The following is a 17,873-nucleotide window of genomic DNA, read 5'->3' as shown; positions in this document are numbered from 1 at the left end:
GATTGCCATGGCTAGGACTTCCAAAACTATGTTGAATAAAAGTGGTGAGAGTGGCATCCTTGTCTTGTTCCTGGTCTTAGAGAGAATGCTTTCAACTTTTCATCATTGAGTATGATGTTAGTTGTGGGTTTGCCCTATATGGTCTTTATTGTGTTTAGGTTATGTTCCCTATATGCCCACTTTCTGGATAGTTTTTTATCATAAATGATGTTGAATTTTATCAAAATCTTTTTTTCATCTATTAAGATGATCATATGGTTTTTAGTCTTCAGTTTAATATGGTTGATTGATTTATGGATATTGAACAATCCTTGCAACCCTGGGATAAATCCCACTTGATCATGGTGTAGGATCCTTTTTATGTATTGCTGGATTTGGTTTGCTTTTAAGCTCAAACCTCAGTTCACAGATTTGTTAATAGTGAGAGCTGTCCATTCTGTAACTTCTGAATCAAGATAATTATTTAGCTGCTTTGAGAATTATCAGCACAGTAGTTCTGTACTTGATGACATGCATGGGAGATGCAAAAATCCCTCTGCAGTTTTGTAAGTTTTTACACTTGACTATAACTCAGAAAAACAGAAAATTTTATTAACCATTTCAAATTTTGGTCTGTGCTGTTTTTACCAATTTACTTCTAGTCATTCCAATATTTCAGATATATCCATGGGTACCCACTGAAACACTGTATTTCCATTTGAAAGGGTAGATTTCCAGAATGATGAAAAAATGTGAAAGTCAAGAAGAAGGAGAGAGACAGTACCTTACAATATAGGAGAAGGAAGCAAATCCCTTAAGGAAATAACATTAAAATACAACTTTGAGAAGAGTGCCATGACTGATTTAAAATAGCATTCAGTACCACCAGCTCTGGATTAACAGAAACATATACTCAAGTTATGAGAAGAGTTGTGGCCTAAATGCTCTATTTTCACAGCTTCTTTACAGTTTGCACCGTAACATGCAGGTATTGTTGAGCCCAGAGGGACATCATTCACATATATGATTTCAACTGGTAGGAATTCCAGTTAGTATTACACTAGAAATTTCAAGGAAGAACTTTTAAGTCACAAACCCTGTTGAAACATCCCCAAATATGCATTTACCAGAAACCTAAACTGGCTTTACCTGAGTGATAAAATAGTCCTGATTATTACCTCTGAGGGCCTCAGCTAGGTGTAACATCAACTATTTCAGCCTATTCCCTGAACTCTCTTTACAGACACAGTCAAACCACAGAAAATAAGATACTTTTTTCCAACAAGATATTTGCTCACATGCTGCTTCACAGGGCTACCAAGCTGTCCACTAGTTTATTTCACACCAGGAGAGGGACTCAGCTTGCCTTCTGGATTAGATCTTTCCATCAGAAACTTAAGACTATGCAGTGTGCCTTTGGGGTACTAATAGTGCTTATTTTGCAGTAATGTTTTTATTGATATTAAGGCTTTTTTAAGACAATCGTTGAGGATTCTGGTATAACTGCCACATCTTATAAATTCCATTTCTCCTATTTTTTATGGTGATGTAAATAATTGATGGTGACTTACTTATGTATATAAGCTTTCTATGAAAATAACTCAAAAAATTTAATTGATTTAAAAATATTTTCCTTTCTCTAAAAAGGATGTGTGCATGTAAATGTATGTCTACATATACAAAGAGCCTTCCAAATGTTTTATTCCTCCCCCCATAAAAGTTTATAATTTTCTGAAGTTTGTAGATGTAACAATATTTAATGATATGAATATGTCATAATGATAATCAGAATATGTGGATTTTACCGGCGTGTGTTAAACTTACATATACCTTATATGGGCCAAATGTTTTTGCTAATAGTCTGCTTATTTCTTCACATAGGGTTCATGTCTGTACTAGCTATGCATGAGTTTTTAGACATTTTTAAGTTTGCTTTTCTCTTGTGGTAAGATATAATGTGCTACAGTTTGAATACCATTCTTTAAAAACCCAGGGAATCCAACTTATATTAGAATACAAAGTCGTAATGATGATGTGTTTGTGCTCATGCTGATGAAGTACAGCTGAGCTCTTGAGATTTTTTTTTAATATTCTTAGTATTTAAAAGGACGTTCAAGGTAATACTTAAAAATAACACTAGAATTTCAGAATATGACTTGTATTAAATGTGTTTATAACTGGTAACAGATATTATTGCCAAGTATACCTACAAAATAAAGGAGGTCTCATAAAAGGAATTAATTCCAATACTACTTTTCCTTTACTAGCTTAAAGGAAAAGTGCCCAGATGTTGAATGAATTTTATATTAAGACCTCAACTGGAAATCACGGCTTCATTTCACATAAGAGTGGGAGTTGTGTATTGTTATAAGTGATGTTTTAAGATAAACGGTGTTTTTAAGATTTTGTTTTGTGTTTCAACAAAGGAAATTGCTGCATTACAGAGTTTTACCATAGTTCAACTACCTAAAATGTTTTTCCTTACATACAGCTTCAGTTTTAAAACCACTGAACATGGGGTCAGTTTTCTTACAAATCTAATACTAATGTAGTTCTTTTATAACCATTTTCTGGATGTATTAAAAAAGTTATGTCATAACCTTGGCCCTTACAATCATAATTACCTACCTTAGTGTATGTGAAGATATTTTATTTGTAATTTAGTGAAAACTGTGTATTAAAACATGTCCTAAAATTCAGTAGTATAAAAACATGTCCTTCTAAAATTAAATAGTATATCTGTAGTGGAAGCAATTCAAGTTTACATAAATGAGTTCCAGAAATAATTGTTCCAACTTACAGGAGAGTAGCAAAGTCATAATGATGATGTGTATGAGATTTCTTTTATGCCTTGATAAGTTAATTTATATTTTTTCTTTTAATTCTCAGATATTGTTATACTTGAAAAAATCTGAAAAAATCTGTAGTCTAAGAGTCTTGATGTCCATCCCAAGTATAGTCAATGAATTACTAAATAATTTTAGAGATTATGTCTCAAATTGTATGTAGTAATCATTTTTAAAATTTGTTAAGCACTTACTATGGGACAAATGTTATGCTAAGTATTTTAAATACAGATAACAGAGATAACTTAATACATAACATATATTATTATATTTATAGTTGCACATGTAAAATATATTTTATATAATAGTGTCTATATTGTATATTAATGTTTTGAGTAGTTTAAATGTAAATTTACTATAAGATACAGGTCTAATAAAAATATTTTTTTACTTTTTATTTTATATTGAAGTATAGTTGATTAACAATGTTGTGTTAGTTTCAGGTGTACTGTGAAGTGATTCAGTTATACATATACATGTATCTATTCTTTTTCAAATTCTTTTCCCATTTAGTTTATTACAGAGTATTGAGCAGAGTTCCCTGTGCTATACAGTAGGTCCTTGTTGATTATCTATTTTAAATATAGCAGAGTGTACATGTCAATCCCAAACTCCCAATCTATCCCTCTCCCCCAACCCTTCCCCTCTGGTAACCATAAGTTTTTTCTGAGTCTGTTTCTGTTTTGTAAACAAGTTCATTTGTATCATTTTTTTAGATTCCACATATAAGTGATATCATATGATATTTGTCTTTCTCTGTCTGACTTACTTCAGTTAGTATGATAATCTCCAGGTCCATCCATGTTGCTGCAAATGGCATTATTCCATTCTTTTTTAATGACTGAGTAATATTCCATTGTATATATATGTACCACATCTTATTCTTCTGTCGATGGACATGTAGTTTGCTTCCATGTCTGGCTATTGTTAACAGTGCTGCAAGGAACACTGGGGTGCATATAGCTTTTCGGATCATGTTTTTCTCTGGATATATGCCCAGGAGTGGGATTGCAGGGTCATATGGTAGCTCTATTTTTAACTTTTTAAGGAACCTCCATACTGTTCTCCCTAGTGGCTGTAACCATTCACGTTCCCACCAACAGTGTAGGAGGGTTCCCTTTTCTCCACACTCTCTCCAGCATTTATTGTTTGTAGACTTTTTCATGATGGCCATTCTGACTCGTGTGAGGTGATATCTCATTGTAGTTTTGATTAGCATTTCTCTAATAATTAGTGATGTTAAGCATCTTTTCATGTTCCTCTTGGCATCTGTATGTTTTCTTTGGAGAAATGTCTATTTAGGTCTTCTGCCCATTTTTTGATTGGGTTGTTTGTTTTTTGGATATTGAGCTGCATGAGCTCTTTGTAAATTTTGTAGATTAATCCCTTGTCAGTTACATTGTTTGCAAGTATTTTCTCCCATTCTGTGGGTTGTCTTTTCATCTTGTTTATGGTTTCCTTTGCTGTGCAAAAGCTTTGAAGTTTCATTAGGTCCCATTTGTTTATTTTTGTTTTTGTTTCTATTTCTCTAGGAGGTGGCTCAAAAAGGATCTTGCTGTGATTTATGTCATAGAGGAAAACATAGGCAGAACACTGTAAGAGTTTTATAGTGTCTAGCCTTACATTTAGGTCTCTAATCCATTTTGAGTTTATTTTTGTGTATGGTGTTAGGGAGTGTTCTAATTTCATTCTTTTACATGTAGCTGTCCAGTTTTCCCAGCACCACTTATTGAAGAGGCTGTCTTTTCTCCATTGTATATTCTTGCCTCCTTTGTCAAAAATAAGGTGACCATGTGTGGGTTTATCTCTGAGCTTTCTATCCTGTTCCATTGATCTGCATTTCTGTTTTTGTGCCAGTACCATACTGTCTTGATTACTGTAGCTTTGTAGTATAGTCTGAAGTCAGGGAGCCTGATTCCTCCAGCTCTGTTCTTCTTTCCCAAGATTGCTTTGGCTATTCGGGGTCTTTTGTGTCTCCATACAAATTTTAAGATTTTTTTCTTCTAGTTCTGTGAAAAATGCCATTGGTAATTTGATAGGGATTGCATTGAATCTGTAGATTGCCTTGGGTAGTATGGTCATTTTGACAATATTGATTCTTCCAATATTTTTTTCTTTTAATTCTCAGATATTGTTATACTTGAACATATCTGTAGTCTAATTCTCAGATATTGTTATACTTGAACATATCTGTAATCTAAGAGTCTTGATGTCCATCCCAAGTATTATTGAATTACTAGAGATTATGTCTCAGACTTTAAAAAATATTACATACAGTTTTAAATATAGACAACAGAGAATTTAATACCTAACATTGTTATATTTATAGTTGCACATACAAAACATTTTATATAATTGTTTATATATTATATATTAATGTTGAGTAGTTTATATAATACAATGTAATGTTATATATAAAATATAAATAAATGTAAATTTACTATACAATACAGATCTAGTCATAATTTTATTTCCCACAACCCCTCTGAAATAGGTATTATTAATGTCAATTTATAGAAGTAAGTGAGACACAACAAAGTTTAGTAATTTACCCAAGGTCTCACAGCTAGTAAATGATTGATTGATAGGATTTGAATCAGTAGGCTGTGCACCCATTTACGTTGTTGTTAGCCAAGTTTATGTTGTAATCCCACCAGTAGTCAGGCCAAAGATTAGGTTTAAAAACTTAACTCACGGGCTTCCCTGGTGGCGCAGTGGCTGAGAGTCCGCCTGCCGACGCAGGGGACACGGGTTCGTGCCCCAGTCCGGGAAGATCCCACATGCCGCGGAGCAGCCGGGTCCGTGAGCCATGGCCGCTGAGCCTGCGCATCCGGAGCCTGTGCTCTGCAACGGGAGAGGCCTGCGTATGGCAAAAAAAAAAAAAAAAAACTTTAACTCACACATTCATGTAACAGTGATTGCTAAGCTGAGTTTGGAGATAGATAGCCAATCATAAAACCAAATGAGTAGTGATAGAAGAGGGTACTAAGAATTCTAAAATTGTAGTAGAGATTTCAAAACCTGGATTGTGATCATTTTTCACATGAATTTAGGAAGCCACTGCATACTTTCTGTACTTTTTATACCAGCAAAATCAATCTCTTAGATTCTTGAGCAGCTCAGACCTGTAAAACCAACAGATGGGATCTGAGGCTTTTTTTAAAGTTATGAAAGTGGTACATACACATTAGAGAACAAAGTAGAATTAAAAAAAAAACAAGAAAAGTCACTTAGAACCCTGTCATCAGTAAGGAACATTATTGCCATTTTGGAGTCCTTCTTTCTAATGATCTGTCCATACACATGTTCACACAGTGGAGATCATACTCCACAGTACAACATAGTATCATAAGTTTCTTACCACATCATTAAATTTTTTTAACGTCATTTTAAATTATTGTATGATAGTCCATTTTTATATGCTGTCAAACTATTGCTTCTCAAATCTTTCTCCCCACCAAAGAGCTAACTCCGAATGACATGGGGACTAGAGATTTAACTAAAAGTGGACAATCACATGCAGGAAATTGCTTCGAAGTCTGTATTATTTCAACAATTTATAGAAATTTTGCATTTTACTTGGTATAGCTACATTTATTTTCATATTTAAAAATATTAACTCTCTCATATCCTTGAGTAAAATTAGTGCTCCAGGAAGATGTACTGTTTATAGCCTATGGCTCCACACCTTCTTGCACTTATTTGGATGTTGTTGCCCTTGCTCATAGGAGTTCAAAAATACCATGAGCACGGACAGCAGCACCAGAATAAAACATGTCCTTCCAATCACATTTCTAAGGATGACATGTATTCAGGTACAGAAGTCCCCATAGCGCTGGCAAAATTCATAGTCATTCCAGTGTACTCCAAAACTACAACATAGCAGCTTTGGGAGAACTCTGAGAGAGGTTCATCTGCTGCTTCATTGCTCCTTTGCATCATCTACACATTACAAAGTGAATAAGGACCTGGTATCTCCTCTTTTAGACATTGTGAGAAAGAAGAAGTGGAAACAATGAAGGCTGTTCATGAGGTTTAAGAAGAGGTGTCTAGAAAGAGGGATTGGCTTTAAGTGCTTTGCTGTAATGATCAGCATGAAAATTGCCTGTTTTTTTTTTAACGGCTTTTACTATTAGTTCAGGTTGTAACAGATCTTTCTTGTTAATATCTTGCTTAAAAGTTTCATACAGAACTAGGCACTCACTACAAATTCCAGGTTTTTGTCCTCTTCCACATTTGAATTCCTATTAATTCATAGTAACTGCTATTCTATACCACTGTAGTATAGTGGTATCATTACAAATAATACTTAGTAGATTTGGAGAGTGAGAATTATGAAAGTAAACTGCTTAACTCAAAGTCACTCAAAATCTTAGCGGCCAAACTGAGATGCATCTAACCAACCTCGGTGCTCGTCACCGACATCCTCATCTTGAAAAGTTGTAGCTGTCAGTCAGTTACCTGGTGCAGAGCTACACTATCCAATTAAAACAAACAAAAAATTAAAACGTTCCAAATTGAATAAATATTCAGCAATAAATAGAAATGTATATAACAGGTGGCAAAAAGTTGCAACAAAGCTTCCACGTTACTTCCATTTGTGGGCTCTAATACATGATACAGTTCAACTCTGGGCATTTGTAAGATTCCAAAGAGATGTCAGCACTGTTTCAGGGAAACAGACTTTGAGTTAGGGCAATGAGGACTAGGATTAAATGAGTTGGGATATATGAGTTTTGTGTTTAAAAGGAAAAAAAATCTATCTTTTGGAAAAATTAATCTTTGCTTCAAAGTTTTTTCTTTTTTTACTGAAAATATCTTCAAAATCTATTGTGATTCCTTCCAGAGATGGTTTGAATCATTTCCTCTAGTTGGTATTACAAATAGATCAGAGATACCTTCACTCCTCTAGCTAGATAATTTTGATTTAATCATTGTGTGTGTGTGTGTGTGTGTGTGTGTGTGTGTGTGTTTTCCCTAACATTTGGTTTAACCTAACTTAGCCTTCCTGAATTATGTTTAGTACTTATTTTTTTTCAAGAAAAGAATAGCTTTCTCAAATAAAATTTATCATCTGCAAATTCCATTGCATTTGGCCAGTATTAATTATAGCAGCCTCACAGAGTGGATAGATTTCTTGGGGGGTTTTCCTGGTGACAGGTGCCATCTGCCAAGATCAAAGACACATGTTTATTACATCTAGAAGCTCTAAATCTTAAGACTTAATTTCCAATTATGCTATTAGATGGGTCTCTCGCTGCCACAGCATCTTTCCCAGTTTAGTAGTATTCATAGCTGTACTTTTCAGCTATGTGCCCTTCTCAGTATTCAGACAGAAACAAAATAACAATATTAGAAAAGTTCTTCGAAAATTACCAGTAGAATACAAGGAATTTAAACTTGTGTTTAATTCTAGATACTCTTCTCACCTAAAAGTAAGTCAGAACAGACAATATTTCAATGTATAAATTCTGTGGTAACTGATTAAAGGAAAGCTTGCTAGAATCTCTAATAGTTTTTGGAAGTAATTAGAAGCAAAGCATAATTTATTATCCCTCTCTGCATGACATAATGGAAATACTTAATAGAAAAATAAATGAAATCTCAAAACAGTAAGAAATGCAATTGACTAGACCATAATAATTTGCGATATTTAGTTACAGATACACAAAACAGTATAGACTTTAGCAAGAACCAGAAACTAATGTGTGTTCTTATGTATGACCAGAGTAAGCTTTATCTACAGCTATAATATTTTTTTCCAACTGGATATCATTCTGTAAGAAAGGAACAATTAGAAATAAGACTATCATCCAATTTTGTGTAGAACTAAATATTTTCATCCTGGAGGCTTTTGTTTTGTGTATGTTATATTGATATTGCTAGAATTGCAAACAGGATGATATATTTTTTTTTACAAGTTACCTCCTCAGAGAAAAATATCATACTTATGAGAAAAATATGAAATAATGTATCAGATAATTCTTTATAATTTACATTTGATTATTATTGAAAGTATCATCTTATAATATTTCCATAGGCCATCAGGAAAGTTGGCAAGGGAGCAGAGACCCAGAGGGACAGGATGAGGACAGGAGTCAAGAGGGTTCTAGCCTCACTTCTTCATTTATTTGTGTCCTTGAATTTGGCACCTGTCAGTGGTCTAAGAAGAAAAACATTAAATAACTGTTGGCGTCTACTGTATCTTAAACCCATAAATGTTTCATGGAATAAATTTGACAACTTTTAACCTCTTTTAAAAATCTAGGCTTTTGATATTAAGTCAGATACAGATAAATGGAAATCCATGATAAAAGTGCCACCTCAAGTTACTAGCCCATCTCCTGGTGATCTGTATGGGATGGTGGTCTATTAACTAACTTTCTTTTCTCCTAATAAGATTACTTTCTATTCATGGATACCAGTGTCATTGGGTTTAACTTTGAGAAACTATTATCAGGGGACTGATCTGGAACCGAGTTCTCCACTAATGTTTCTGCTGGCTTTGCTTTTTCTCAGGCTAAGCGTTCTACATTGGAATCTGGATAAAGTATTTCAGCAAAGCACTGAGTTTACTTCTGTCCAACCTATGGACTAATAGCAGACTCAAAGCATCTACTATTTCATTATTTCCCCCCTAGCATCAGCAAGGTATCACTTTACAGCATTATTAACTTGAAAAATATGCTACAAAGCATATTTCTCAGGAGTTTTGCTCTGACATGGGTGGGGTGTAGGGCCTGGTGGGGATGTTCTGCCAGGAGTATCCACGAGCTTCTAACAGTTTCCTCTGGTAGAAACTTCCCAAGGAAGTGCCTCCACCGTAGTAGAGAAGGGCGAGCTGCATTGCCAAAGTGAAAGCTTTTCTTTTCCAGTTATTTTTGGTTTTTTTCCTTCTGTATCTTTTATTTCATATGGTTTAAAGAACAATATGTAGAATTGGGAAAAATTTTGTGTTAATTTCTCAGTTAAATTTCCAACACACCCTACCTTAGTTTTCTTGACGTTCAAAATGGGGACAATATAACCTATCCAACCGTAGTATATACAAAATGGAAAATGGTTTTTGTAGAAACAATGAAAAACTGTTTTCATATAAAATAATGAGATCATACTAATGTATAATATCTTTATTTTTAGCTCATCATTTAAATATCTCTTTAAAAATCTATGCAGATGGTTCACAAGCACCAGCCAGACCTCCTAAACCACGACCCCGCAGGACTGCACCAGAAATTCACCACAGAAAACCCCACGGGCCTGAGGCAGCATTGGAAAATGTCGATGCAAAAATTGCAAAACTCATGGGAGAGGGTTATGCCTTTGAAGAAGTTAAGAGAGCCTTAGAGATAGCCCAGAATAATGTCGAAGTGGCCCGTAGCATCCTCCGAGAATTTGCCTTCCCCCCTCCCGTCTCCCCACGTCTAAATCTATAGCAGCCAGGACTGTAAACACCAGAACACAAAGCAATTGCTGAATATTCCAGATGTGTGGAAAGGAGAAAAGTGAGATGGAATTCAAGAGAGAACGTCTCCTCCTCACGTGGCATCTTGAGAAGAGAAAGGCTCGGAAGTGCTGCTTCTCAGAAGACAGCTTCTTGCTCAGGATGCCAATGGCCACGGCTTCCTTATTTTTGCTAGCCATACTTTTAAATCAGGGTTGAACTGACAAAAATAATTTAAAGACGTTTACTTCCCTTGAACTTTGAATCTGTGAAATGCTTTTCCTTGTTTACAAGTTGGCAAAGTTGCAGTTTGTTTTTTAGTTTTGTTTGGGGACTTTTTTGATACCTGTACTGTGTTCTTGATAGACCCTCTGTACAGTGGTCAGGTCTGCTGTAACATTTTCTACCAACTCCCTTGCTGTCTGCGTCAACAGCTAAGTCACATATTCATTTTGATTGCTCCCATCCCACCCACCCACCCCCAAACCCAGGTCCAGTTCCATTTCTCCCATTTACAAGATGCTTTAAAGGTTCTGATTTTCAACGTATCAAATTAATGCAAAAAAAGTGTGTGGCCTTCACTACTGAGTCTTTTCTTTGGAAACCATCACTGTTGAGAGATGGGTAAAAATCTGAATGTATAAAGCATTTTTTGGTCAATGAATGCCTTTTATAAGGGGTTTTCATATAATATAGAAGAGCTTCCCTTTTTGTGTAAGTTTTGTGATCTTCCACACTCTCATCTTTGTCATCCCAGGGGTGTCACGGCTCTAAAAACAAAAACCTACAATATTAGAAAGCAACTACCGCAGAGGTGGGAGAATACGCTTGCGCATGACAATGCCGTATTGAAGTTGTATAATGAGGTCCCCTGATATTTATGCCGCATTACCTTGAGGCATGCTGAATAAGAGGGCCGTCTCCCAGAAATACATTAATAATTTTCAGATAAAACTATCACCATACCTTTCCCGAAGTGGAATAGAGTTCATTTCCTGTTTGAGTGATTACACTCTGGTACCTAAAAAGTTTAGGAACCAGTTCATATTGCAGTGGAAACGTTACATCTTTGACGCACTGTTAAGTGCTAATGCTACTGTGGCACTGTTTATTTTTCTTTTGCAAAATTCTTAGTAATTTTCTCTCTCCCGTCAAATTAGAGTTCGTATTTAATTTTTCGATTCTCTCATTCATTGCTCCACATTGCTCCATCCAGTCAGGTATAAGACATTTATATAGTTTTGCCTTTTTTGCAAAATGGAGGTTGGTTCTTCAGAAACCGTGTTATTACTTTTAATAAACCTACAAATATTTATTGGGCATCTATGATGTGCTCCACGCTGTCAGGCACTGTGTTCTTAAAGCACAAACCGTCACAAACTGATTCCATTGTAATATTCTGTTACCCTTTATCTGCCCTTTTGATGGTGAAAGTGTCTCTGCTGGACAAAGCCTGGAAGGGTTCCACCAGCGCTTTAGAATTTTCAGGCAATCTGCTTTTTTTTTTTTTTTTTCTTATTTAGTGAAGAAATTAGACAAAACCAGGTCTGTGTTAAATGCTTGAACCCACAGAAGGCTTCCTAAACGTGGACTGATTGCAGGTTTGTGCACGTTTCTGCCACTCCTTTAACTTCACACAGTGTGATGTAAAAAGATGCATCTCATAGTGAGTCTTTCCTTCAGGATTTGAAAGCATGTAACCAAACATGTGGCAGAGCCAAAGGAAATTAACAGTCAAGACTTGTGTAGTCATTGCATTGACCTGGGGAGGGAACTAACGCATTCCTTTGTGAGCTGACATGTGCCCTTACTTGACAGTTTGATCTCCTGACATGAGGTACCTGAGGAGTCACAGGCCTTGGATAGTTTGTGCTTATATTTTAATTTCTTCAGCTGATTCTGAGCTGGTTCATGTCCCTGGAAGAGAATTTTTAATTTGCTTTAGATGTTCTTCCTGTAAGTAGGTATATGAGGGCAGTTTTTTACACTTTTAAAAACTGCATTGGCTAATTCTCCATTGCTTTATGAACCCCATGTTATGTCATCATGATTTTTCATTTATTAGTTTCTGATGTCATGTTGGAATAGCACTGTGGTTCTTTTTTTTTATGACTTGCTGATCTTAGGTACAGTCTAAAAGCCAAAAGTTGCCACTTCATTGTGATAATATTGTTATAACATTCTTAATAGATTAGGGAAGGATGTAAAATACGAATGTTAGGAAGTATAGTATATTCTCATTCAAACAATTCTCAAAAATGTGAAAATTCCCAGTGAGGATTAGAAGAAGACTGGTGACAATATAGAAAATTTAGGCCTGAATTTTTAAAAATCTATTTTGCAAAGAAAACTTACTAGCCTCCACCAAAATCTCTCTGTATCTAGTACTCAATAGCAACAATTAGTTTTATCATTAAAAAGAACGAATCAAAATTTTGTATGGAATGGAAAGAGCAAAACTTTCTATCAAACATTATCATGAAAAACCTATTGCTACCTATTACCTATGACTTATCAAACTCAAAAGTTTTTTTTTAGGAAATAATTAAACCAAAATACATTTTTAAATTATAAAAGTGACTAGCCATTAATGGTTGGAAATGAACCAGGTTTGGTTTCACTGTGATCCAAGAAGTTTGACATTCCTCCCATGTCTCAAGACTTGGTAATATGATTATTTTTAAAGCCAGTATGATATATAATTCATATAATTAAAACAGATTGTGGCCAACATTAACCTGCTCTCCCCTGTCCCCCAACATATTCTGGGGGTAGAAATACTTATCCTCAAAGACAGTCCAGTAAATTAATCTCCACAATCTCTTTTTCCCCTTGATGTCTGTAATATCCATCCTAGCCAGATTTTCTAGAATTGAATCAGCAGTGCTTACGGTGATCTTGAACTTCCTTCCACAAAGATGACCTTGAGCCCCTCCCCATCCATATTCCCTTGCCTATATTGCAAAGAGTAGTAGAGCCCTAACTGCAACTTCAAAGGGCCCATTGGTTAACTCAATATTTCACACACAAGAACACTTGCAAAGATTTTTTCGTAATGTGAATTTTTTCTCTTTCAGTTCCAGAAGCATTTCCCACAGTTTGGACATTATTTTTCCTCTCGGATCTTCAACTTTAAGCTTTAATTTGCACTGAATTATCTAACCTGGTTAAAAATTTAATCTTTCTCTTATGCTGACAGATTTGGAAGCAAATTACAGTATGTTTTCAACAATACAGGTACTGCCTGTTGACCTGGAATTTTAATGCTTCTAGGAAAAGTTTCCAGAAAATGACAGCAGTTGAGTGAAGGGTTTTCTTCCCAATTTACTATTTTATTTTTTTAATGCCTTTTTTAAACTTGTCTAATATGGCAAAATAGTTATGTGTTCAATTAATTTATATTTTATTCATCCTTTTTCAATTCTGGTTATTATGTAAACGCCAGTACTTTATCTGTTCTTTTAAGGTATTTTATAAAATGAATGTTAACAAAAGCAGAGTTGGTATTTTATTTTCAAATGAATGCAAACATTTCTTTCACAGCACTTCTATGTTGTATTTTTTTTCTTCGTGTTACGCAAAAGACATTTGACTTAAGAGCTAACTGGCCAAAGTGGTACAAAGTACCCATCCCAGATGATTTAGTTATTAAATACCAAAAACATATCATTTAAAGATATTTCACGTAGATAAGCTACTCCCATGTCTTAGAACTGAAAGTCAAAGCTATATTAAGGTTCTGAGTAAGAAACATCATATCTGGGAAAGGCTGACGGTCTTCTGATGACATACCATATAATTGTTCATTCTTAACCAACAGTAACATTTATTCTTTACATTGATTTTTCTAATCATTTGTTACTGGCCAGTACATATTAGGGAGAGAACAATGGCGATAAACATGTTAATAAGTGCTTTTATATCAGGAACCATAGCAGAATGTTGTGAAAATCATTGGTACATGCAAAATCTCATGCATAGTAGTGCTTCAAAGCACACATAATTAAATGGAAGATACAAGCACGTAATTCCAATACAATAAGTACTGTACATAAGTTACCACATTGTACTGGCATTATGTGCTTATGGTAAGTGCAGAAGAACTATACTGGGCCCTTAACATATGCAAGGAACTTAGTATCAAAGCATTTAATGCTTTGTGACCACCTAGAGGCGTGGGATAGGGAGGATGGGAGGGAGGGAGACCAAGAAAAAGAAAGTAAATAAAGCATTTAATCCTTTCAACTACCACATGCCTCTTCTAGGACTGTGAAAGTAAAGCAGGGTATGATGCGTTCCTTCTGGTAAGCTAGACAAATGATAAGGCTGATTAGCATTTTGTCAGCCTGAAAGAGAAGCAAGGTTTTTGCTGTTAAGAAAGAACCCTGGAGGTAAAGCTTTTCAAACAGGAACAGCACACATGATAAAACACTTATTTAGGCAAAGTAGTAGGGCCTACGGAACACAGAAGAGACTAGGAAGGGTATACTGATGTCTGAAGGTGAAGGACCATGCCAGTCACTCTCAGATCCTAGGAACCACAGGATTAGAAATCACTTGCTGGAGGTCAGAGATGCTAATATCCATGAAAATGCCCAGAGAAATTAGGGTGTGTCTAACAGGAATTGCCACATCAAATCATCAGGCAGTAAACTAAGGGAAATTTAATTTTCATGGCTTTCTTTCATGTCCCTCTTTTGTTTGATTTTTTTCAAGGGAATCTGGGCAGTATTCTTAACTACCTGTTTTTGCTTCTTTTTCATCCTTACTGCCACCACCCTCTTTTGGGTCTGAATTTTGACTGCCCTAGAATTTTAAATAGCCTGCAATTGACCTCTATGGCTCTAGTGCAAGACAGAATGAAGTTTCTGAAATTAAAACTCCTGATGACTTTCTATGGTAGGGATTCCTTCTCTGCATTCCTCTTTCTACTCATCTCCCACTCCAGACCCTCTTCACCTCTGCTGAGCTGGCAGCTGCCCAAATGAGCTCCATGTTTTGTACTTGCTAGTCCGTCTGAATATTCCTTTCCCTTTTTCCAGCCTGGACTATTCATTCTTCAAAACCCAGCTCAATCATTTCCTCTGTGAAGCATTTCCTATCTTATCCCACATGTCAAGTTGAGCATATCATCTACATCTCACACGGCACCAATATTCTAATGCTTACCATGTAGTTTTTGCAATTACTTCATTCTACAGATGGCCCCAACTAGACTGAACTTCTTTAGTCTAATATATGTCTGTGTCCCAAGCTCCTAATATAGAGCCTAGCACATAGTAAACAATAAAACGTTTCGAATAAATGGAAATGGCACTCTTAAGCAGCCAACAGTGGAAACAGTCCTGAAAGCTTAGTAAAGCTCTGCAACTAGCTGTGTGGAATGCCATCTCTTTGATTCGTCTTTCTCCACCCATGGACTAGGAAATACAAAAGCCTACTCACTAACGTGATTACAGTAGATGCCTTAGTTTTTCTTCACTGTTTGGATGGGGAGCAAAAGTTATTTCATAACAAAAATAAATCATTCACAAAGTAAAAGCTAGGAGGTTTTAAAATTTGAAGATTTAATTTTTTTTAATTTATTCTACCTTTTAGTAACTTGAGAGGCTAAGAGAATACTTAATTCTTCATAAAGAGGTTATGACAAACATGTCTGTTCAAGAGACTACTGCTCACATATTCCCATGGCAATGTAACAGTGGTTAAGAGTGCAGGCTCTGGAGCCAGACTGCCTAAGATCAATTCCTATATCTGCTCCTTCCAAGTTATATGACCTTAGACAGGTGTCCTAACCTCTTAGTGCATCAGTTACCTCGTCTGTAAAATAAGAATAGCAACCAAACCCACCGTAAAGGATTTATAGGAGGCTCAGTGAGTGAATACTGATAAAGAACTTAGAACATGTCTAGTACCATTGAATGCTCAATAAATGGCAGCTCTAATTACCACATACCCTAAAGAACTTAAGCCACATTTCATCTCCCAGGACCCCCAGAGTAGATGGCAAAGAAAAGCATGTCAGATTTATCCTTTCATTTCACATAGCAAAAGGTAGACAACAGTATAACAAGTTTGTTCTGGCTAAACTGAGAAAATTTAAAACTTTGAAAGGTAATGAGCTACACATTCTACTGACAAATTGCAAAGTTGAGTTTTTCATGTAAAACATTTACTATCATCGTGCACTCTTCTGTAGTTGCTACACAAAGCCCAATACAATGAAGGTAGAGATTAGAGGTGGTGAGATGGCTAGATCACCAACGTTAGTCTGGGCTCCTCCAGAGCTGCTTTCTTCCGCATTGACCACCACCTAGACCAAATACTCAGAAGCTATTTTATTAACAGATGAAAGCTTTTTTTTTTTAAGTTTAAAATCTAGTTCAAGCACAACAAATAATTTTGTCTTTGGGATACAGAGAAAAGTGGCATAACTACTGGGTTCCTTTAGTCACTTCATACTAAACCAGAGGTAGAAGAAGATTTTCCCTAAAATGAGGCTATAGCCCCAATGCTGAAAACCACAGGTACTAACTAAATGCCTCTATATTCTACAAACCCACCCAGCGAACTTCTGCAGGACTCATTGAGAAGCTGGTAGCAGAACTCTCATCCACAGCCTTCAAAATATATACACAGAAGATGACTGACCTGGGAGAAGTGAGTAATGGGTGAGAATGTTATGGACTGAATCCACCTCTCCTAATCCAAGTAATGTTATTTGCAGAAAAAAGTCAATTACAGAGATTAAGAAACTCATTTTATTCTACTGAATGCCTACTTACACCGTGGACTGATGTGCCATCTGGGAGTATTTGAGCAGAGTGAAAACAAAACGGTCAAGAGGGACTTGCAATGAATGACCTGAGAAACAGCCTCACCACTGGGAGGGCAAGGACACACATTCTTACAAGACAAGCAGACCCCTGTTGAGGCAGCTGACCTTAAGCCATCTTGACACAAGAAGGCTGCCTCTCAGGCACAATAAGCCAAGCATTAAAAGACTTTAGATGTATGCCACTGGACCAGGCATGAGGGAACCCTGCCAGTGAATATCTTTTGTGTCAGATAGTAATCCAGTGAAAAGAGAAAATTTTAAAAGCAGCAAGAGAAAACCATACAAGGGAACCCCCATAAGGCTGATTTTTCAGCAGAAATTGTGCAGATCAGTAGGAGTGCCATGATATACTTCAAGTGCTAAAAAGAAGAAAATAAAACCTACAGCCAAGAATTCCCTATTTGGCAAGGTTATCACTTGAGAACTGAAGGAAAGACAGAATTTCCCACACAAGCAAAAACTAAGAGCCATCACCACTAAAACAGCCTCACAAGAAATGTTAAAGGGTCTTCTTTAAGGGAAAGAGAAAAGGATATAGCCAGAAATAAGAAAATATATTTTAAAAATATATCACTGATATAGGCAAATACATAGTAAAGGCAGTGGATCAACCACTTAAACAGCTAGTATGAAGGTTAAAAGACAAATTCAAAAAATCAGCTATCACTACAATAAATAGTTAATTTAAGAGATATATAAAATAAAAAAGATATAAAATATGTCAAAAACATAAAATATTGGAGGGGTGGTAATAAAAAATCCTAGA

The 17,873-nt window shown here is 35.7% G+C and overlaps 1 protein-coding gene across 1 annotated transcript in view; it reads left to right on the top strand.

Moving 5' to 3' along the window:
* The window catches only part of CBLB (Cbl proto-oncogene B), a 214,431-nt gene extending 200,630 nt beyond the window's left edge, over positions 1 to 13,801 (top strand). Inside the window, exon 19 of the mRNA XM_060010593.1 lies at positions 10,002 to 13,801. Coding sequence (XP_059866576.1) covers positions 10,002 to 10,261 — 260 coding nt within the window. The 3' untranslated portion in view covers positions 10,262 to 13,801. The remainder of the gene's footprint in view (positions 1 to 10,001) is intronic.
* Positions 13,802 to 17,873: the final 4,072 nt, after the last annotated feature.

The sequence above is a fragment of the Delphinus delphis genome, chromosome 4 (genome assembly GCF_949987515.2).
Source record: "Delphinus delphis chromosome 4, mDelDel1.2, whole genome shotgun sequence".
NCBI classification, from domain to species: Eukaryota; Metazoa; Chordata; class Mammalia; order Artiodactyla; family Delphinidae; genus Delphinus; species Delphinus delphis.
This window is presented reverse-complemented; position numbering and strand designations above follow the sequence as displayed.